This window comes from Myxine glutinosa, chromosome 2, assembly GCF_964187855.1.
Source record: "Myxine glutinosa chromosome 2, kmMyxGlut1.1, whole genome shotgun sequence".
In the NCBI taxonomy this organism is placed as follows: domain Eukaryota; kingdom Metazoa; phylum Chordata; class Myxini; order Myxiniformes; family Myxinidae; genus Myxine; species Myxine glutinosa.
This window is the reverse complement of record NC_136262.1, coordinates 164,471,449-164,495,447: the sequence shown is the minus strand read 5'-3', so window position 1 is coordinate 164,495,447 and position 23,999 is coordinate 164,471,449. Positions and strand designations below refer to the sequence as shown.

The following is a 23,999-nucleotide window of genomic DNA, read 5'->3' as shown; positions in this document are numbered from 1 at the left end:
TATGCTGCATGTGTGAGAAGTGTTATGATTTATGGGAGCGAGACATGGGTAATGAACGTAGAGCAGCAACGAAGGCTGGAAAGGGTGGAAATGCGAATGGTTCGGTGAATGTGCGGAGTATCGTTGAGAGAGAGGAAGACAAATGATGAATTGCGAAAGATGATGGGAATAGAGCCTGTGATGGATGCTGTGAAGAGGAACAGGTCGAGATGGTTTGGTCATGTGTTGAGGAAGGATAAAAGTGACTGGTTGAAAAGAGTGATGGAAATGAATGTAAAAGGAAGTAGAGGACGGGGAAGACCGAGAAAGACTTGGCTAAAGGTGGTGGAAGAAGAAATGCGGGCAAGGGTGTTAACAAGGGGAGATGTAGAAAATAGGGCAAAATGGAAAAGATTGTCATGGGGACCGCAAGGCTAACCCCCGCTCTAGCAGGGAAAATGGCCTTAAAATGCCTGTTCTTGTTGTTGTTGTTGTATTGGGTGTCTGGCATGGCTTTAGTTAGGAATCTTTGATGTATTGAAAACGAGGGTGTTTGCGATTATTTATGAAAAATGACTGTGTTTCAGTCATGACAATTATTTTAATAAAGCAAGGACAACCTTAGGATTTTGAATTTTTAAGGTAAGTTATTCAATCTTCAGGTTCACCAAGTGCAATAGCCCATGTATTAGTGGTGTTGCAGATATGAGTCCTTAAAAATGGCTGAATTGCCAAAAAGCAGCTTTTGGACCCTAGTAGCAAATTTCAACACCCCACAGTGCTGTGTAGTACGGATATTTCGTGGAGAACTTTTTACCCAGAGCCCACCATATAGTTGTCTATACATGTGCAAAATTTCAAGTTCCACCTCAGACATGGAACGAAAACCGATTTCTAGCTGCTTTTTCCACCTGCTGCACTGGCCTGAAAAGCGAACATTGTAATTACCTTTTGTTGAGGTTCTGCGTGGACAGCTGCAGTGTAATCTAATTTTACTACTGTAAATATTGACAAGGCTGAGCGGCTGAGGGCTATCAAATACAACGAAATATTGATGTGGGGAAATGCAGTTCTGCTAATCTTAGCCCGTACGGCATCGCAACCCTGGGAGGGAGGGAAGGGGAGGGGAGGAAGGGGAGGGGGGAGGCAGGAGAGATAGGGGGCTCATATACATGCTGGTGGGTGAATGTGGCTCACGTTTCTGATAATAAATAAAAGAGCTTCTTTTATTTATTTATTCTCTGTTGTCCCAAAGTTTGCTCTGTTTATGATGTCTCATCCCAATAAATTATGTATGTTTCATAAGAACAACGTGTCTGCTTCACCCCAAGTCCTGCCACACTCATTAAAATGCTGCAGTCTGTTGAGCTTTTCCCTGGAGGGCTTTAAATTAATAAAGGAGATTATTACAATCCGATAGTTACCGGCACCTTTAGAGATTGGCGACAGTGGAGCAGATAGAATCGCTTGCCTTCATCCAGGTTAATTAGTGTATTAATCAAGTGTTCACATGACCTGAATAGACCTGTCTATTGGGTATTAGCCCTAATCCAGGAGGGCGGTGCACATGATAATATATAATCTGGCTGATTTCCTTCATATTGCAGATTGTGAAAATAATGTTTGTTTACAATCAAGGGTGTTCATTTTATTCCTGCAGAACAGTCCAGAAGGCCTTTTCTACAATTCCCCTTCAGATTGTTTCTTGATCTACACACTAAAAACGTTGAGGAGCAAGGGATATATTAAATACTAGCAGAAGTACCCGGCGTTGCCGGGCGGGGGAGGGGGGAGGGGCATGGGAGGGGGGAGGAGGGCGGCGGGTAGGGGGTATGGGGGGGGGAAGGGGGAAGGGGAGGGCAGGGGGGGAGGCAGGAGAGGAAGGGGGTGCATATATATGCTGGTGGGTGAATGTGGCTCACGTTTCTGAGTTAAGTGTGATGCCGATCAGGAAGAAGAAGAAGCCGTAATACCAAATTTGTACACTTCCGGAATTGTTTGATTTAATTGTATTCAAATGTCTGGTCATTGTTTTGTATTTATTTATGCGAATGTGTACTTGTATACAACTGTCATTAATTTTAAAAAGCTTCGGCATGATCAAGCGATTTTTTTTTTTTTAACTCCAAAAAACGATTTTTTTTTTCCATATATATATATATATATATTGGCCTAAAACACTCCCAGGTACACACTGATGAACCTCTGAAAGTTTGACGAATATCCATTCAGCCAACTGAGAAAAATGGCGACAGACAGACATCTCTCTGATATAGTAGTTACTCTTTCCAAGCCTTGAACCTTTGCTCATTCGCATGCAGGCAAACCTCAGTGGACATGCTTTGGCAAGGAATTCAAGTGTAGGCCCCTGCCAGGCTGCATCCGCTGCTCTCAGCCACTGCAGTGTGACGACAAGTCTCTGCTCGAGTCGCTCATAGCATTCCACCATGTCATTGTACTGTGGGGAAAACAATCTAGGTGAGCTTACTTTGTCAATCAGTGAATCATAAAAGGGAATCAAATGCTACATATCCACTCGGAAGCCATGCAAATAATGGGCACTCATGACAACCAGATGGTATTCATAGAATACTTACCATGCGCAGTCAACTTGGTGCGAGGCAACTCTTCTGTTTTTGAAGGGTTTTCCTCTTTGATCCAATATGGCTGCCAGACCATGTGAGCGATTAAATCATACATTTATATTCTCTAATATAATTTTTGTGTAGATCACTCTCAATACATTTCAAACTGATCAGACTAAGCGTTGTCCCTGTCGAATTATGACGTCATAATTATGGCAAAGACGTCATCATTAACAATGCCTATTCCCCATGCGGAGTTCTTTACAATGAGCCATGTTTCAATTTTTTCCATGGAGCATTTTTTGAGATATAGAGGTGCAAAGTTTTTCAGTTTTTCCAAGATGGCGCCTGTACCATGTGACCTATGACGTCATAATTATCATTAAAATATTCTATAGGATGAGGCACTCCTATGGTGTAAAGCCTGACTGCTCTGGTCGCTGGTGCTCGAGAAAATGGCGGCTAACCATTTCAAGAATGATCCAAGCAAAGACCTTGCCCGTCTCCGAGAATAGTGTCACCCCTTGGTAGTTGTTGCAGTCCTGGTGATCACCATTCCCTTTCCAGGGGGGATCAACAAGGCCCCTTTTCCAGTCTGTTGGGTTGATATCTGTGCTCCAAACAGAGTACAGAACAGAACTGCATGCAGCGACTCAAGTACAGCATTTCCACCAGCCTTGAGAAGCTCAGCATGGATGCCACAAATCCCAGGAGCTTTGCCCCCCTTTCAGCCAGTTCACCGCCACCTGTGTTTCCACAAGTGAAGGCGGTTCACAGTTAATTGGTGGGGTCAGCATTTGGGATAGCACCACTCCTGACATCCAACTCAACAGCCGGTGGGTCAGCCTGGTACAGCCACTCAAAGTAACTGGCCCAGCGGGCCTTCACTTCAGACTCCACAGTCAAGCGGCCACCACCCTCTGCTCTAACTGCAGTATACCTAGGGACAGGCTTAGAGGAACGCAATGCAAACCACATGTCCACAAATGATTCTTGGCCTCGTGTACTTTCACAGATTCCTCGCACATAGGCCTCCTTGTCCGCCCTCAGCGAGCGTACAGTTCTACGCCTCAGCTCCCGGAACAGTTCAGCTCTGCCATCGAGCCTGGCCCTGAGACTCTGGCTGATGGTATAAAGCGTCTCCTGAGAGACAAAGTTCTTCTTCGCCTGATGGTGGGTTCCAAGACAGCCACCGGCAACATCAAGGATGGTGGTCTTGAAGGCACTCCACAACTCCTCAGGATCTCCCGAAGCATCCAGACCCCCCAAAACCCCACTCAACCTGCTTGCAAACTCCTCAGCTACCCTCTCCTCCTTGATCTTGCCCACATCCAGCCGAGGCTGGGATGGTAGCATTCTCTTGGATTTGAGCTGCAACTTCAGAGTTGCTACAACAAGCCTGTGGTCAGTGTTGAGGAACTGAGAGAGCACTCCGGTAGACCATGCAGTTCTGGAGCATCCGCCATCGACCATCAATGAGCACATGGTCAATCTCCTTCGCCACACCAACAGCATTGGAATACCAAGTCCAGCAATGAGGCTGTGGGTGCTGAAACCATGAGCCAGCCAACCAAAGTCCCTGACTTCTTGCAAAGCCGAGGAACTTAGTGCTATTCTGGTTCACAGTCCCAAATCAATGGGGATCAACATATGCCTCATAATGATCCCTGTCAGTGCCAGTCGATGCATTGAAATCCCCCAAGACTAGAAGAGTATCTCTCCTGGGGCACTGATCAACCACAGACTAGAGCGTGGCGTATAATGCCTTCTTCACAGTGAGATCACTTTCCTCAGTCGGAGCATATACAGAGACCAGGGAAATGACACCCAAAGAAGGACAAATCTTCAGTCTCATAATACGCTCATTGATCGGTGTTACCTCAACTATCATGGGAGTCAGCTTATTGGACACAGCTATAGCAACTCCCTGGGCATTGTAACCGACGAAGCGACCAGACCAGTAGTAGGTGTAACCAACCACCATGATCTTACCACTATCCGGCCAGACCACCCACCATGATCTTACCACTCACTATCCGACCTCCAAACCTCAGAAAGTGTTGCAACACTGATGTTCAAACGCTAGAGCTCAGATGATAGCAGAGACAGGTGATCATCCTCTCTTAGAGTAAGAACGTTCCAGGCACCTACCCGAAGGGACCACCTCAGGTTAACCCAAGGAGACTGTCGTCTAGTGGTCAACACCTCGGCACCATCCCGACACACACCTCCACAACCCAACCCAAGAAAGTTACCCTGTGCTTTTCCTCCTATTATCAAAGAATGGGGGTCCTGAAGGCTTTGCCCCCATCCCGTCATCCAGTGAGCTGCCCTGCGAAGGGTAGCTGCACAGGAGGTACTCCAATGGAGTAGGTTTTATTTAGCTGTGTTCTTTGTGCTTGTTGTGGAATGACATGTTTTTAGTGTGGCCGGAGTGCAAATCCTGCCACCAACCTCCTAGAAAGAGGTAACCCGACTGCAGGAGGACGTCCGCAGACATAGTTGGGCACCAGATATGGATGGCCGTTGACTCACAGAGAGCTCCCCTGGCCTTTGACAGGTCTTGTTTTAGCCCTGCTAGGTGTCCATATCCAAACATCCCCTGGGGGCCCCGAGACCAGGTGGAAATTTTTGTTTTCTTACCCCCAAGAAAATGTGTGACTACTCTTCGTCTGGCTCCTACCCATTGACCTGCCTTGCTTGGTAAGACCTATCAGGGGCAAAGCTCCTGCCAGTATAGCCCAAATGGTCACAGGAGCATGCAAGCCTACCCACTACAATCAAAGTGGTAGTCACAATCAGGGAGGAAGAGGGACAAATTGGGCTCATTGGAAAAGCTAAGATGAGATAAGCACCAATGGCTTTAAGAAGATGGCAGGACCGAGTCAATCGGACAAGTGTAGATTTTGAAAGGTAGAAACAGAAGGCACGAGCCACCTTGTATTGGGGGGTCAAAAACTCATGTCAGAACAGCTGTACACACATAGGCACAACAACGTTTGTAGAGTAATCCGCCAGCATATCTCGAAGAATCTCAATATCCCAGTCCCAGAAAACTTATGGAACCATGAAACAAAAGTAATCACTGAAAGAAGGAAGCAATGCTCACATATGACATAATGATCCCATCGAGCATGAACACAGAAAACAAAGCATTATGAGCAGATTGTCAATTTGAACATTATACATTGTCTTTATACTTACTACATTGTATAATATTTTGTATTACTATTTATTACTATTTTATTAGTATTTACTATTTATACTTACTACATGATATTATTACTACATTATATTTACATTATATTATTACATTATTATTATTGAAACTTATGACATTATATTATTATTACTACTTACTACATTGTATTACTATTTATACTTACTACATTGAACTACATTGTCTTTATACTTAGGTATAAAAATATGAAAAAACAGCATTCCCAATTGTGGTATCAGTTCCTAACGATTTTGGCTTAAACAATGTAGAAATCAAGAAAATGACCAAGTACCAAGACCTAAAAAATGAAGTGAAAAGATCCTGGAATCTGGAGAGTGCCCAAATTGTGCCAGTGATTATTGGAGTAACGGGAATGATGAAGATCCTAACACAGATCTTAAAAGCCATCCTTGGGAATATTAACAAATTAACTGAAGCTGGCCGGGCATCGTTGACGATCCTCAAATGAGCCCTCAGAACAAAACTTTGAGAACAACAAAACCTCACAGCTTGTTTTGTGAATCATCACTCCTAACTAGCCTCCCCTTTTCCCCTTTACTGAAACGGAGGTGGATACTTCGAGACCTGGGAGGACTCAGTTCCACCTTCTGAAACCCACATATGGAGATAACAACTGACAAAACACACACACACACACACACACACACACACATACACACACACACAAAATATAAGTAAGCTCCTATATAAGCATCAAGCACTGTTGGGTTGGGGAGGGGGGAACTTACTTTGTCCAATAACTCTTTTTCCCGTCTTTCACTTTCTAGACGTAGATTTTCTTGAGCATTAACTTCACCCGACAGAAAGTCCATTTTTGATTTGCTAAATTTCAGCTCTCTCTGTGAAAGACAGTATTGTGAAAGTAGTTACAATATATACACATTGTCACACTTCACTGTTGAAAATCATTGTGGCCTTATTCGCATCCCATAGTTTGTGGGTTCAATTTAGCTGTGTAATTATCATCACTTTATGTATAACTTGGTCAGGGTATAGACAAGATCATTGCACAAAACTTCATTGATGAACTATTCTTTTTACCTGTTATAAAATCAACCCTAATCCTACCAACAGTGGTCTTTTTGGACCACAGGCCTACATTTTGATACTTTATTTTTATATTAGTTCAACAATGTCTTTCATGTTTTATTAGCTTGTTTACCGACATGTGCTGCTAATAAATGTGCATGATGTTTTGAGATCCCACCCTGCTGCACAGAATTACAAGCAAATCCTCTCTGGGGTCCAAAAAGACCCCAGTTGTTTTCGTTCATTTTTTTTGCATATATAATTACTTCACATGACATTTGTATTGAGCAAGTCCTCTAAAAAATATATGCTTAAATTTGTTTATCACAAAAACATCACCCACTCTAAATATATTTCCTCATTGAATGAAATTTAGTGCTTCTGAGTTGGGGGTCATAATAATCCCGAGTTGGTAGGTTCATTTTAGATTTTTTTTTTGTATACCACTCCTTTCCTATTCCATCTCCAGGCGCTGCATGAGGTCATCGCCAGGCACCAAAGGGGGCCCGGAGATGACGCGCGCTGAAAGGGAGTACTCAATTTTAACTCCAGTTTCTTGTTTGTTTGTTTTTCCGGGCAATATCTCAGCTATCGTTTCAGCTAGGAAGCTGAAATTTTGGCACAGTAGTGAGCACGTGCTTCGGCAAAAACAGTATTTTTTTGTTTTATGATTAATCAATTAATTACTTAATTATTATCGATTAATTAAGTACTTATTTATTTTCTTTCTCATCTGGGCAATATCTTAGGCACATTTTAAGTTAGGAAGCTGATATTTGGACACAACAGTGTAAAACAAATGATGTGGCTGTAAAGGGTATTTTTGATTTATTGATTAATCAATTAATCCATTCATTATTTAATTATTTGATTAATGGCTTAATTTTTTTGTTTTGTTTTGTTACAGATTCGGATGAAACGGTGGTGGTTTTTGGTATTCTATTAGCCAGTTGATTAATACGTTAATTATTTTACAATTATTATATATTTATTTTTGGTATTAATCACTTTTTTCTTTTTTTCCTCATCTGGGTAATATCTCAGGCACCTTTTGAGCGAGGAAGCTGATATTCGGACATGACAGTGACCAAGTGATGTGGCTATAAAAGGTATTTATGATTTTTTGATTAATCAATTAATCGATTAATGATTTAATTCGATTAATTATCTCATTTTCAAAATGTTACAGCTTCGGATGAAACACTGGTGGTTGAGTTTTGCTATTAACCAATTAATTAAGAAATTATTTTATGATTATTATTTATTGATTTTAATTATGCAATTAATCAATCAATTATTGTATATCTCTCCCTCCCAATTAGTCTAGTAGGAAGACTAGGTCCCCCTGCACCCCCCGGAGATATACTTCTAATCAGTGTTTCTAGATTGGAAAAAATGTGTAGAAAATGACTAGCTATGGCCCCAAGCTGAAAAAATGTCCCACATACCATTTTTATGCAAATTACTGCTGCAAATTTTATGCAAAATTATGCAAATTTTATGCAAATTTTTGATGAGGAGTAGAGTTGAGGGGTCTTTGAGGGCTTCATCGAGGTGCTCTCGGTTGCAAGACTGGGTCATTCTGAGAAGCACAGCAGGGTCAGAGATCATGATGTTCTCCTCCTCAGTGAATCTCTCCATCAACAGCCTCTCCATTGCCTCACACACTGTTTTGAGGCAAAAGAGGGACTTTGCGTAGGCCTTTCCACTGAGAACACCTTTGAGAGATCCACTTGTTACTAGTTGTGCCTCAAAGAGAATCTCTGCATATCCAGAACCACGCATCTTGTGTCCAGTGAGCATCCCGATGTAGTTCATGGATGTGTGGAAGGGTCCAATCGTTACTACATGACTAGCAAATTCATTTGGCCAGCGCCAGATGATGGGAAGGGCTTTCATGCAGACACCCAGATCAAATGTATTCAGGACCCATCTCTGACCCACCTCAGCAGTTGCTGCCTCGGAACGCTTCAGTAGCTCACGAACAACTGCGTTGTCTGTGATCGGTCTGTGCCTGGTGCCTGAATGGCATGGCAATGGCCTGCAGCCTGTGCCTGGGCTAGGGGGTTTCACCTCTGCAACTGGTTCTCCCCCACCCAGCAAATCAACAGTCGACTACTGCAAGCCTATCCACCAACCGATCACAGACAACGCAGTTGTTCGTGAGCTACTGAAGCGTTCCGAGGCAGCAACTGCTGAGGTGGGTCAGAGATGGGTCCTGAATACATTTGATCTGGGTGTCTGCATGAAAGCCCTTCCCATCATCTGGCGCTGGCCAAATGAATTTGCTAGTCATGTAGTAACGATTGGACCCTTCCACACATCCATGAACTACATCGGGATGCTCACTGGACACAAGATGCGTGGTTCTGGATATGCAGAGATTCTCTTTGAGGCACAACTAGTAACAAGTGGATCTCTCAAAGGTGTTCTCAGTGGAAAGGCCTACGCAAAGTCCCTCTTTTGCCTCAAAACAGTGTGTGAGGCAATGGAGAGGCTGTTGATGGAGAGATTCACTGAGGAGGAGAACATCATGATCTCTGACCCTGCTGTGCTTCTCAGAATGACCCAGTCTTGCAACCGAGAGCACCTCGATGAAGCCCTCAAAGACCCCTCAACTCTACTCCTCATCAAAAATTTGCATAAAATTTGCATAATTTTGCATAAAATTTGCAGCAGTAATTTGCATAAAAATGGTATGTGGGACATTTTTTCAGCTTGGGGCCATAGCTAGTCATTTTCTACACATTTTTTCCAATCTAGAAACACTGATTAGAAGTATATCTCCGGGGGGTGCAGAGGGACCTAGTCTTCCTACTAGACTAAATACCGTCTCTATGTGCTGCATGGCGGCATCACCAGGCACCGAAGGCGTTCCGACAATGCCGTGTGCCGGATGATGTTATTTATTTATTTGACATGGGGGCGGTGTACTTTGAATGTATCTGCCTTGTCTTTTTATGTTTGTCGACTATATCAATGAAACATCATGTTTAGTCATTGATGTGAAACTTTGGCAGATTTATTGATATTGAATGTTTTTGAGTTATGGTGCGAAAAGACCCCATTTGGTAAGATTAGGTCATAAAATATGTTGTTAGGATTAGGGTTTTTAAAGTCCACTAATCCTTGAAAGATCTTTGCAATTCTCTCATGTATATATATATATGTGTGTATATACGTATCTATATATATATATATATATATATATACACATGAGCTTTACAATTTAAAAGTATGATTGTACTGTTAAACATTCCAATTTAATATGATGATTGTTTTTGAAGAAATAATGAAATGATTTACTTTTATTTCTAACATAAAGGTTGGCAAAGTGCAGGAAAATCCTGGTTGATGGTGTTTCAGCTGCTCTTTAAGCTGGTGTAGCTCCTTGGCTAGCTGAATGTTAGCAGAATTTTTGGCTTGCGTCATCTCTCGTAGAGCACTAACTGTTTCCTTCAGGTTGACCACTTCCTTCCTTTGTGCAGATACCTCCAACACCAACTGTTCCTTCTGCTGCTCAGATATCTGCAAGCAGAAGAAAATGCATGAATAATGAGTTTTCTTCTCCAGCAACAACAAATCAAAAGTGTGTTTTGACATTGAAACTGACCGCCAAGCATGCAGTCAGATCGCAAATTTGCCGCTGTTGCTTTTGAAGCTTCTCTGGACACTGTAAATCGGTGACGGCGTCTTCAGGTGAGTTGTTCGAAATCTCCTCTTGGGAGCATCGTATGCACTGTTGGAGGATCTTAACCAGCTGCTGCTCCACAAGGCACACCAACATTGAATTAGATTATCTACAAACTTTCTTTTCTGAAATAAATGCAAATAAAGATGTGGACATACCTAAAGTAAGGCCCAATTTTAAGATTAGTAAAAGTTGGCAGAAAAGCCGTCAAATAAGTTCTTATATTGCATTTGGAGAAGAAACCAAACCAAAACCAAATTGCTGTACCAAATCATTGCATTTTCATCATCTCCAACTTAAAGCCAGGAAGAAATCCTCACCTTCACCTGCTCACCCTGTATTGATTTCGTCCACTTGGTCTCACGATTGTGGAATCGTCACCCATGGACATCCAATATTTTCTACAAATGCTGATTCTTTCCCTTTCTGTTCCTCTAGTTTGTAAACCTGCTGCCCTTTGTCGTTTTCTCTCTCCATGAGTCTAGACTCTTGCATTAAAAAATTAACCTTTTGTAATCACACAGAAAACTATGCACCAATAATGAGTCTGCATTAGCCACCTTGATTGCTTTGTAGAGGTTACTTCCAATGCATAATTCTGTAAGATCACCCCACTTCCAGATTTCCTAATCCCAACTGACGTGGACACAAGATTGCAGTATTGCATCAAAAGAAAAAATTGACAACATAACTGCTGTTTGGTGGTACATTCAGAGATGAAACCACATATTTGGCTGCGTGAGGTATAATGATTTAGCAATAGTATTTTTTTCTGCTTTAAGTGAGCTCAATTATTCAATTTTCGTGTTTCGTCCATTTCAATGCTTGGAGCCTGGTGTTGGCTTAGCGGTTAGGGTGCCGGCTTGGGATCCTAGGATCCTGGGTTAGAATCCCGGTTGATCGCTGAATTAACACCTGGGGGGTTGACTCAGCCTGCCATCCGAGGTCCGCAAATTGAGTACCAGCTCACTGGTAATTCCCTGTGTGTCGAAGAGGCGACTACGAGGGTTGGCAGCAGGAAGGGCATCCGGCCATAAAACATTGCTTCAAAAAGGGGACCACGGTGCCCGAAAAAGGCCAACCCCTGCTCTGTGGGGGAAAATGGCCTCCAATGGTGGTTCATTCATTTCAATACTTCACAAGTCATACTAGCTAATATGACGATGGCAAGTTTTGAATGTGACAAGTTATTGCACTCGCAGCACTTGTGTCCTTGTGTTTTACATGCTGGCAGCCATAATATAAATGTGATTACGTGCATGTACATCGAGACACAAGTGAAGGCATTCTGACAAAGAAACTATAAGTAATACATATTCTGAAAATGTTAAAAAATTCACATTAACATTTCAACATGTTAAATGTTAAGAAATATACAGGGTGTTCCAAAAGGTCCTGGACAACTTTGGTTGTATAATTTGTGGTACTAAATATATTAACAACGATACCCTTTGTTTTATGTGATACAAAAACTCAAAGTTTTATTTATTTTCAAGTCTGGTGGTTTAATGTAAAAGAAAATGGCGACTTCACAGGAGAAAGCTCAGTGCGTCTTGAGATTGGCGCAAAAACTTGAGATCATCTTGAGATCTTGAGATTGGTCAAAATACATTGAAATTGATGCAATTTCATTTTTAATACGATGTGCAAGTGCCTCGAAGTTGACTTTTTATGCATGTACAATTTCCAATAGCATACTGTCCTCCATCTTTCCAAGCCATGGTGTGACCATTGCTCACCTGCTGAGCATGCAGTTCTTGCTGTAGCGAGATGATCTTTAACTGTAGCTCCCGAGATGCGCTTGGCTCCTGATACGCTTCCTTGCATGCAAAAGGTCCACCAAATATGCCAGGCACAGCCTCAGATGGCACAGGGCTGCTGATTTCTTGGGCGATTTTGAACGTCATAGACCCTCCATCCTTGGAATGTCTATTAAGAGCACCTGCCAATAATACACCAATTCGGAATTTACACCAGTAATCTACACTTGATTCAAAGCAGCTTAACATCAGATCTTTGTTTACACTCTAGTGTGAGCTATACTAATTAATTAAGCACTTACATTAGTTAAAACTAGTGCTGTGAATTAGAAATTTTCATTAAATGTTTAAATAGCCAGAAACTAAACATTTTATCATTTCCTAAAAATTTCGTTTTGTAAATACAATTTACAGCCAAACTATGCTCACCCAAGAGCTTGCAGAAATAACTAGAAAGAGCAATCGGAGATTGCATACCCTCGCTTGGAGTTGTTTTGTGTGATGTATGTTGTGTGGGAAATAAATAAAGGGATTTAACAAATGAAAGGCCATTGATTACAAATGAAAGGTCGAAAGGTCAAAAGGTGTAAACGTCTGAAAGGCCTAATGGGGTCTTAAAGGGATGTCATTTAAGGTCTAAATTGTCGAGAAGGGTCTAAACGGGCTAAAATGTCTAAAAATGGTCCAAAGGGGCATCAAACGTTTGTTATTGTTATTATCGTTATCATTATCATTTTCAGTTATGTCATTATTACTATCATTATGGGCCTTTATCATTCATTCATTCATTATTATTATTATCATTTTCATTCTGTACCATTATCATTATTATTAGTACCATTATGTATCATTATCATTATGTCCCATTATAATTATTATTACCATTATCATTTCAAAAGTATGTAATTCCTCCTGATGATGCGGCTCGGTACCAATATGAACCACCAATGCTTGGATCAGTGCTACATGGTGCAATTTACGTAGAGATGTTGTATTGGTGCCACCACTGGACCTCCTCCCTCCCCCCCCTCGAGGGCAGGGGTCGAAGTAGCTACAATCTCTGTCTTATGATTTCTTGTCTGCCTATTAAGTTTGGTAAAATAACGACCGGATGCATTGACCACAGACAGACACCAAATTGTGTACTTTAGTATGATGATGATGATTATGATGATGATGATGGTGATGATACCAACACTTACACTTAACCATATTTGATTTGCCTGGCAGATTTCTTTTGCTCATGCTCAGTGAAAGTTTTTGCAAAGGGTTGCTCTTCTTTGTTGATCGTTCCTCAGTCCAGTATAACAAGTACCTGCCCATGCACAATGGGATTATCATGGAGCATTAACAAGTTTAAATGATGATAAAGAAACACATTTTTCAGTAAATATAATATATATATATTACCAAAAGTACCAGAAAAGCGGGGTCGCTTTGTGACGGGAATATTAAGGGAGGAGGGAAAAGAGAAGAGGGGAGGGGTGGAGAGTGAGAGACGAGGGGAAGGGGGAGAAGGAGAGAAGGGAGAAGGGGGAGGGGGGATAGACAGAGAGGTGGAGGAGAGACCGAGAGGGGTGGGCGGAGGGACAGAAAGGGATGGGGGAGAGACAGAAAGGGGTGGGCGGAGAGACAGAAAGGGGTGGGTGACCGAGAGGAGTGGGGGACCGAGAGGGGTGGGGGACAGACCGAGTGGGATGGGCAGAGAGACCGAGAGGGGTGTGGGAGAGACCGAGAGGGGTGGAGGAGAGACGAGAGGGGTGGGCGGAGAGACAGATAAGGGTGGGCGGAGAGACAGATAGGGGTGGGCAGAGAGACAGAGAGGGGTGGTGGAGAGACAGAGAGAGGTGGGGGAGAGACAGAGAGGGGTGGGCGGAGAGACAGAAAGGGGTGGACGGAGAGACAGAGAGGGGTGGTGGAGAGACAGAGAGAGGTTTGGGAGAGACAGATAGGGGTGGGTGGAGAGACAGAAAGGGGTGGGTGACCGAGAGTGGAGGGGGAGAGACCGAGATGGGAGGGGGAGAGAACGAGAGGGGATGGGGAGAGACCGAGAGGGGTGGGAGAGAGACCGAGAGGCGTTGGGGAGAGACAGAGAGGGGTGGGGGAGAGACAGAGGGGTGGGTGGAGAGACAGAAAGGGGTGGGTGACCGAGAGGGGTGGGGGAGAAACCGAGAGGGGTGGGCGGAGAGACCGAGAGGGGTGGAGGAGAGACAGAGAGGAGTGGAGGAGAGACCAAGAGGGGTGGAGGAGAGACAGAGAGGGGTGGAGGAGAGACAGAGAGGGCTGGAGGAGAGACAGAGAGGGGTGGAGGAGAGACAGAGAGGGGTGGATGAGAGACAGAGAGGGGTGGAGGAGAGACAGAGAGGGGTGGAGGAGAGACAGAGAGGGGTGGAGGAGAGACAGAGAGTGGTGGAGGAGAAACAGAGGAGGGTGGAGGAGAGACAGAAAGGGGTGGAGTGACAGAGAGGGGTGGAGGAGAGACAGAGAGGGGTGGAGGAGAGACAGAGGGGTGTGGAGGAGAGACAGAGAGGGGTGGAAGAGAGACAGAGAGGGGTGGAGGAGAGACAGAGAGGGGTGGAGGAGAGACAGAGAGGGGTGGAGGAGAGACAGAGAGGGGTGGAGGAGAGACAGAGAGGGGTGGAGGAGAGACAGAGAGGGGTGGAGGAGAGACAGAGAGGGGTGGAGGAGAGACAGAGAGGGGTGGAGGAGAGACAGAGAGGGGTGGAGGAGAGACAGAGAGGGGTGGAGGAGAGACAGAGAGGGGTGGAGGAGAGACAGAGAGGGGTGGAGGAGAGACAGAGAGGGGTGGAGGAAAGACAGAGAGGGGTGGAGGAGAGACAGAGAGTGGTGGAGGAGAAACAGAGGAGGGTGGAGGAGAGACAGAAAGGGGTGGAGTGACAGAGAGGGGTGGAGGAGAGACAGAGAGGGGTGGAGGAGAGACAGAGGGGTGTGGAGGAGAGACAGAGAGGGGTGGAGGAGAGACAGAGAGGGGTGGAGGAGAGACAGAGAGGGGTGGAGGAGAGACAGAGAGGGGTGGAGGAGAGACAGAGAGGGGTGGAGGAGAGACAGAGAGGGGTGGAGGAGAGACAGAGAGGGGTGGAGGAGAGACAGAGAGGGGTGGAGGAGAGACAGAGAGGGGTGGAGGAGAGACAGAGAGGGGTGGAGGAGAGACAGAGAGGGGTGGAGGAGAGACAGAGAGGGGTGGAGGAGAGACAGAGAGGGGTGGAGGAGAGACAGAGAGGGGTGGAGGAGAGACAGAGAGGGGTGGAGGAGAGACAGAGAGGGATGGGTGGAGAGATAGAGAGTGGTGGGGGGAGGGGATGAGGGGAGAGGGTTGTAGTTAACGTTGTAATGGTCATCGTTTCCAACGGTAAATCTTTCAAGTTTGTATGTTAGTCAAAATTTATCAGATTTTCACCAAATTTGTTGTAGTCGACTGTTCAACCACAAATTTGTTGTAGTCGACTGTTCAGCAGCGATGACCAAAACTGAAAACAGAAATCGAATCAGAGTCAGAATAAACCCACAAGGTCCTGAAGAACATTTGAGAAAACCATCTGACCCATCAATCCCCACGTTGTCATTAAAAGCCGCAAGTTGTTCAAACTCCATTGGATGTTGACCGAATTTGTTTTACCAGGGTCTTTGTCGACATTAACGTGCTACTAAAACCGAAAACGGAAATTAGATCCGAATTAAAATAAACCTGTGAGGCCGCTCAAAGCAGATCCCCATCGCCACCATTGCCCGTGCGAAATCCTCAAATGCTGCAAGTCAAAATGTATCGGATTTTCACTGATACACCCGCTCACTATGGGTCATTCCTCTCTGGGATATATAGATTACAGTAGATCTAGGGTCGAGCCTCCATAACATTGGAGGGGGGTGTGTATATTTACCAAGTTTCATGTCGAGCGGTCACCAAGTGGATTTAGCATTCAACCAAGCACTCAATTCAAATCCGTTGATAAGGAACAGCTGGCTTGGCAAGCGCTAGCTGGCAGCTTGGTAACTGAACACACCCCAAGTTTCCTCCTTTTCAGTTTTTTTTTTTTTTTTTGTATACAGAGTCGAGGCTCGTGAAAGAGCTATCATTTATCAAACAAACAAATCAAACAAACAAACAACAAAGTATATAAAAAGGGGAGCTGTCGACAAGATGGGGAGAGAAGGGGAGGAAGCATACAAACACAACATTTGAGAGCAGGGACATCGGGAGATGTGTGGGAGGGAGAGGGCCTAGGGGGAGGCAGGATAGGTATAAAACGCAAGGACACCAAGGACTTCCAGGAAAGAAGTCAAAAGTCACCTCAAAAAAGTGGATTTGGGGTGAAATTAGCGGGGGTAGAAAAGATCAAGGTTTTGGATTGGGGAAGATATGAGATGGTGGTGAACAGCCGTTTTAAAGACCTGGAGGGAGGAGTGGGGGAGTTTGTTCCAGAGGCGGGAGAAAAGAGGAATGAAAGAGTGAAGGTGAGCAGCGAGCCGAGATTTCGGCAGTTTAACCATAAGAGGGTTGCAGGCAGATCTTGTGTGACCTGTAGGAATATTTGGGGGACAGAGCCCAGGGAGAGCTGGGGGAGCAAGGCCGGAGAGGAGTCGGTAGAAGACGGAAAGACCACCAACCTGCCTGCAGTGAGAAAGTGAAAGACCCTTGGAGATAGCGTCATCGCGGGAGATTCCAATGATTCTGAGCGCTTTGGTTTCAACAGCGTGAAGACGAGCTAGGTGTGAGGAAGGAGCACCAGCCCAGAGGGGAGAGCAGTACTCCATTGAGCTGTGGATGAAAGCCTTGTATGTGGTGAGGAGCTCAGGTGTGCCAAGGAAGGACTTCGCACGACGGAGGATGCCCAGTCGGCAACTGGCTTTGGAGGCCAGCTTGGAAATGTAGTTTTCCCAGGAAAGATCATGGCAGATAGTGAGATCCAAAAGCTTGAGTGACAGAACTTCTTGGAGAGGATTATTCAGAAAGTAGATGGGAGGGTTGTCCAGTCGGTCTCTTTGGAGAGACATCGTAAGAGTGTGAGATTTGTCAGGATTGAAAGACATGTTCCACTTGTTTGCCCAGGGTGTGATTTTGTCCAGGTCTGCAGAGAGTGAGGAGGCTGCAGACTGCCGATCTGAGGGATGAGGAATGGAGCGGCAGAGAGTAGAGTCATCAGCAAAGTGATAGAGAGGATTTTCAAGACAGTCAGAGAGATCATTGATGAAGACCAGAAAAAGCACAGCGCCCAGAACACTGCCTTGGGGAACTCCAGCCTGAACAGGAAGAGGAGATGAGAGAAACCCATTCAGGGCCACATGTTGACTACGACTTGAGAGGAAGTCCGCCAGCCATGTGTGGAGATTTCCATGGATACCAAAGGAGGAGAGTTTGGTGAGTAGAGCGGGGTGCCAGACCGTATCGAAGGCACGTGATATGTCGAGGGAGACAGCTCTAATTTCCTGTTTGGCATTGAGGACCTCCATCCATTGTTGAGACAGCAGAAGCAGCATGTCCAGAGTAGAGTGACCTGGTCTGAAACCAAATTGATGATCAGAGATCAAGCCATTGGAGAAGAGGAAAGATTTCATATCCGAAGCAATGATGCATTCCATGACTTTGCTGATAATTGGGAGAAGGCTGATTGGTCTGTAGTTGCTAGGATCTGTTTTTGCACCTTTTTTGTGCAAAGCGGTGATGTTGGCTGATTTTCAAGCAGATGGCAGTAGACCTTGAGCAAAAGAGAGTGTGAAGAGAACAGAGAGAGGGAGTGAAAGGGTGGAAGAACAGGATTTTAGGACCCGTGGGCTGATGCCGTCAGGTCCAGTTGCAGAATCAGAGTCGAGGGTTGACAGAAACTTTTCCACCTTGTCAGGAGGAATGGACATGGAGTCCAGGAGCAGCTGGGTATGACTGGGTACGGTGGGTACAGAGAGGGATGGGTATGGGACACAAGATTTAGAGGCAAACACAGAGTTGATGCATTCAGCTTTTTCACGTGCGGAGTCAGCCATGTGGCCGTTTGAGGTGAGGGAGGGGATGGAGGGGGAACAACCACCAGAAACAGATTTGACCAGATGCCACCAGGATTTGGAAGAGGGAGACAGATAAGAGAGTTCGGTCTTGGGAACGGAGAGATATTGTTTCCTGGCTCTCCTGAGGGTGGACACACACTTGTTTCGGGCTTTGTGAAAGGAAATGAGATTTCCTTCCATTGGATTTGCTTTCCAGGAGACGAAGGCAAGTTGTTTCTGGGCAACAGCCTCACCACATGATTCCGTGTACCATGGACGGGAGGAAGGGTATGACAACTGAAGACGAGATGGGATAAATCTGTGCATGAGAGAGAGCAATTTACTTTGGAAGAATTCTCAGGATGAGTTGATGTCAGAGGTGGTAGAGATGGGAGACCAGTCCAGATGATTGATGGCTGCTTGAAGACCGTGCCAGTTGGCCTGAGTGAAATGCCAGACCCGTAGACACTGAGCAGGCTCCCTGAGAATGGTCAGAGAGATGTCCACTGTAACAAGCACATGATCAGATGAGCCGATTGGAGCAGAAGAAGAGCAGCAGACATTTTCAGGAAAGTTAGTCATCACCAAGTCCAGAAGAGAAGATGCTCCGTTGACTGAGATCCGGGTCGGGAAATTGACAGATTGTGTCAGTCCCAGTGAGTCGCAGAAGTCCTTTGCTGAGGAGCCATGGCTGGTGAGAGAGGTACCCATACCCAGCCAACTGGCATGGTGACAATTGAAATCACCACATATGAGGAAGAGAGAGTTGGGATGAGTAGATAGAAGTTGGTCCATATTATCAGACAGCGTGATGTAGATGGAGTCATCACTGTTTGGTGGATGGTACAACACACATATGAACAAGAGGTGGGAGCGAAGGGGAAGCCGTAGCCAGTGGTATTCCTGGGGGTGAGGTGGAGAGAGTGCAGTGCAGGGCGAGTGAGGAAGAGAGTTTTTGATAAAGATAGCAACCCCACCTCCAGGACGAGGCTCAGGTCTATCATACCGGAGGAGGGAGTAACCCGGGAGAGATACTAAGGAATCAGAGACATCATGAAGGAGGAAAGTTTCTGTTAAGCAGATCACGTCTGGTTTGTCAGAAGCAACCTGTATGGAGCCTTTTTTTTTTTTTTTTTTTTATATATATACTGAATCGAGGCTCGTGAAAGAGCTGAAAGAGCTGAAAGAGAGATCAGTTAAGTTTGAACGAAGGCCCCGGATGTTTGAGGTCCATACCGTTAATGAAGAGGAAGGGGGAGCATCGGATACAGAACAGGGGGGAGGAGGGCTAGGGTAAGATGTGGAAGAGGTGGAAGAGGTAGGGAGAGCTGTTGAAGGCGTCTCAGAGATTTCAGAATAGCTCGGAGAAAGGGAAGGATGGGGCGGACAAAAGGTTTGATGGTGATTGGGTGAGGCACAATGAGGTGTTATTTGAGGAGGGGAAGAGCAAGGCAGAAGGTTGGGGGAGATGGAGGTGAGAGTTGGAAGGGGGAAGAAGCGGGGAGGACGCTTTGAGGAGGGGGAGTGAGAGGGGGGAAATTGAGAAGAAATGAGGGTGGGGAGATTTGAAGGGGAGGGGCGAGGGGGGAGTTTAGGAGGGAAGGGACAAGGGGAGGGATTTGAAAGGGATGGGATATGGGGGAGATTTGGAGAGGAGGGATGAGGGGGGAGTCTAGGAGGGGAGGGGCGAGGGGGAGTCTTGGATCGGAGGGGTGTGGGGGGAGTTTAGGAGGGAAGGGGCAAGGGGGGAGATTTGAAAGGGATGGGTGATGGGGAGGATTTGGAGGGGAGGGGCAAGGGGGAAGATTTGAAAGGGATGGGTGATGGGGAACATTTGGAGGGGAGGGGTGATGGGGAAGATTTGGAGGGGAGGGGTTATGAGGAAGATTTGGATGGGAGGGTGAGATTGGATTTTTGAAAGTGTACGATTAATGGGAAACGAACATTTATTGCAAAATGAGTTTCTTGTGACCTTCGAGTCAAAAATACGTTTAATGACGCTGGAGGGAGGATTGAGTGCAGGAGATTTTAGGGAATGTAGAAAAGAGGCACTGTAAGAGATGGAATTTTTTTTTGGGATGAATAGATTTGGTGAGCAATTCGAAAGCAACCTTTTAAAGAAGACGAAGAAAAAGGTGTTATAATATACGACGGAATACAGAACTTGAGGGGAAAGTGTAAACATTTTGAAGTTTAACAGTGAAAACTATCTGGGGCAATGGGGGAGAAACACGTGGTCGAAGAACGAACGAACGAATAAGAACGAATAAACGAATGAGAACAACGAATAAGAACAGAGAAGGAATTTTTTTTTTTGTTTTTTTTTTTTTTTTTAGATGAGATTTTAAACAAGGAAGTAGGCTATGGGGTGAAAAGACTGGGAAAAACAGAGAACGAAAATTATTGGAGCACAAACGACGGACCGCTGAAAGAAAAACAAAGCCTCAAGTTTGGACACTGTACAAGGCCTCAAAAGACACGACACAAATTAACACGATTTTCTATACAGGTATGAAAGATTTTCACCGAAAATCCTCCTCGGGACACACTATACGTACACACACCATAAAATAAATACAGTTATAACGAAAATACAAATGGGAACAATTACTTAACTTTGATTTTGATGGAGAGCGTGGACAGCTGCGAATAAAAGAAACCTCACCGGCAAGACCGGAAGCGGAAGCTTCCAGTACTAAACACAGTTTAGCGGACACTAAACGGTGTCCGCTACTAAACACAGTTTACAAAGCGGACACTAAACGCAGTTTAGTGTTTAACAGCATTTGCGACTGTTTCAAAACGTAATCATACGTGTTTGAGGTTTATAATATTTTTTTACTTCTGGTAGGGGCCGGTGCTCCCATGAAAACGGCACAATAAGCGCTCTATAAATGTTAACATGACGTTTGGTCAAGGCGGAGAAAGGAATCCCTTGGGGAGATGGGATAGTATTAGTATTAATATTGTTGAGGGGGAGGGGGGGGAGAGGAGAAGGGGAGGTAAGGGGGGAAGGGGAAGGAGGGGGGAAGGGGAGGGAGGGGGGAAGGGGAGGGGGGAAGGGGAGGGGAGGGGGAGGCAGGAGAGGAAGGGGATTGATATATATGCTGGTGGGTGAATGTGGCTCACGTTTGAGTTAAGTGTGGTGCTGATCAGGAAGAAGAAGAAGCTGTATACCAAATTTGTACACTTCCGGAATGGTTTGATTTATTTGTATTCAAATGTCTGGTGATTGTTTTGTATTCATTTATGCGAATGTGTACTTGTATATAACTGTCATTAATTTAAAGAGGCGTAGGCACTATGGAGCGATTTTTTTTTTTTTTTTTTTTTTAACTCGAAAACAACCGATGGTTTTTTTTGTTTGTTTTGTTTTTATTTTGGCCTAAAACACTTCCAGGCACTCACTGATGAACCTCTGAAAGTTTGACGAAGATCCGTTCAGCCATCTCTGAGAAGAATGGCGACACACAGACACACAGACAGACAGACAGACAGACATCTCATATAAAGTAGAATTGTTTTTACACTCCATTAGCATGTGCCAACGCTGGATGACTGAATATTTATAGTAGGACTAAATTATTCCACTGATGTATATTGCATCATGCATATCCTGCCAGTATAATCATGCAATATCACAAAGATGCAATGAGGGAATTGGGGGTGGTATGGGTGTGAGGAGGAGGTGGGGCTGGGGGGGAGGGGGGGGGGTTAGTATTAATCTCGTATCTAAATACATACTCTTTAATGATCAAACAGTTTTCTCTCAAACACTCAGCTGGTACCACCCTCCACCCCTCCCCCCAGCATTTTCACATGACCGCTCAACCATATGCTAAATTAAATATTCTCTGCTGTTCTCTCTTAAATTAAACTCTTTACTCCATTATTAATAACCCTGTTTCATGTTCCTTGCTATTAAACATACTACATAAAACAATCAAAACAAAGAGAGTATAGCATTACTAACACATGATTCTAATTTAGACCAAAAAGCCAACGAATGAATTGAAAACAGTAGCTTTACCATAACTTACCCAATTAGAAAATCGCATTTCTGTGGTTGATTCTCTTTAATGCTGATCCAGTTTTCTCGCGCACTCTCAGCTTGCAACACAACATCCTGACTCAATACAACAGGTTGAGTGAGAGTCTCTGTTGTACTCAAGTCCATAGTAGCACCCTCTAATAATCCAGTCTCATCTTCAAATTGTGCCCGAGGTTCGGATTTACTCAAAATATCTTCTTGAACAAGGATTGATCGTGGTGATGTGTCTGATGCATTGCTCTCAAAGCAGGTGTGCCCTTGTGTGTGAATCAGCTCGCTTCGCTTGTCTTGCAAGTTTCTCAACCAGATAATCATTTGATCATTGCTGGAAGCCTATGGGGAAGATTACATTTACTGACATTCAGTCTTAAGAAGTTACTCACACAACCAACATTGACCACACTTGGCACATAGACGAACGTAAAACGTAGGACCACCACACACTCTGCCCTGTGTGCGTTCCTCACCCTCTCTCCCCTGTGTGTGATCCTCTCCCCTGTGTGTGTTCCTCTCCCCTGTGTGTGTTCCTCTCCCCCTTTCCCCTTTGTGCCGTCCTCTCCCCCTCTCCCTTGTGTGTGTTCCTCTCCCCCTCTCCCCTGTGTGCAGTCCTCTCCCCCTCTCCCTTGTGTGCGTTCCTCTCCTCCTCTCCGCTGTACGTGATCCTCTCCCCCTCTCCCCTGTGTGCGTTCCTCTCCTCCTCTCCCCTGTATGCGATCCTCTCCCCTGTATGCGTTCCTCTCCCCCTCTCCCCTGTGTGTGATCCTCTCCCCTGTGTGTGATCCTCTCCCCTGTGTGTGATCCTCTCCCCTGTGTGTGATCCTCTCCCCTGTGTGTGATCCTCTCCCCTGTGTGTGATCCTCTCCCCTGTGTGTGATCCTCTCCCCTGTGTGTGATCCTCTCCCCCTCTCCCCTGTTTGTGATCCTCTCGCCTGTGTATGATCCTCTCCCCTGTGTGTGATCCTCTCTCCCTCTCCCCTGTGTGTGATCCTCTCCCCCTCTCCCCTGTGTGTGATCCTCTCCCCCCTCTCCCCGGTTTGTGATCCTCTCCCCTGTGTGTGATCCTCTCCTCTGTGTGTGATCCTCTCCCCTGTGTGTGATCCTCTCCCCTGTGTGTGATCCTCTCCCCTGTGTGTGATCCTCTCCCCCTCTCCCCTGTTTGTGATCCTCTCCCCCTCTCCCCTGTGTGTGATCCTCTCCTCCTCTCCCCTGTGTGTGATTTTCTCCCCTGTGCAGTGCGTGCAATGAGGAGGGAGAGGAGTGGGTTGGGGGAGGAGGGGGGGGGGGGGGAGATGGGGAAGAGGAAGAGAGGGGAATATTTGAGGTATTGAAGTCACATTTTACATTACATGTAATTACACATGGGAAACTGTATTTCCCATGTGCATGGACACATGTTCACATATATGTGCAATAAATAAATTGTGTAGACGACATAATTTCTAGATCTGACAAATTGCCAGTACCCAATTTGGTCTCACTCCTCTGTCAAGTAAAATTGGAATCCATCCGAGCTATATAATCACGATGTCGTTTTTTGTACATCAGCAGTGAACTGTTTTTTTTATTGGTTTTTTATCTTCAAACGACTATTTTCTCTTTAAAAACTCAATCAGGTAGCACACCAGAAAACCAATGTCATTATGAGGGTCTTTGACCGAGAATTGAA

The 23,999-nt window shown here is 45.1% G+C and overlaps 1 protein-coding gene across 2 annotated transcripts in view; it reads right to left on the bottom strand.

Moving 5' to 3' along the window:
• Positions 1–23,999, bottom strand: part of LOC137421110 (TBC1 domain family member 2B-like) — an 85,066-nt gene that overhangs the window by 47,522 nt on the left and 13,545 nt on the right. The window contains exons 2-8 of one of the 2 annotated variants that reach the window (XM_068106837.2): positions 22,323–22,666; positions 13,488–13,600; positions 12,265–12,467; positions 10,448–10,597; positions 10,141–10,362; positions 6,534–6,644; positions 2,307–2,437 (exon numbers count right to left, since the gene is read on the bottom strand). In XM_068106837.2, coding sequence (XP_067962938.2) covers positions 2,307–2,437; positions 6,534–6,644; positions 10,141–10,362; positions 10,448–10,597; positions 12,265–12,467; positions 13,488–13,600; positions 22,323–22,666 — 1,274 coding nt within the window. The remainder of the gene's footprint in view (positions 1–2,306; positions 2,438–6,533; positions 6,645–10,140; positions 10,363–10,447; positions 10,598–12,264; positions 12,468–13,487; positions 13,601–22,322; positions 22,667–23,999) is intronic. The other variant, XM_078771893.1, reaches the window with a different exon arrangement.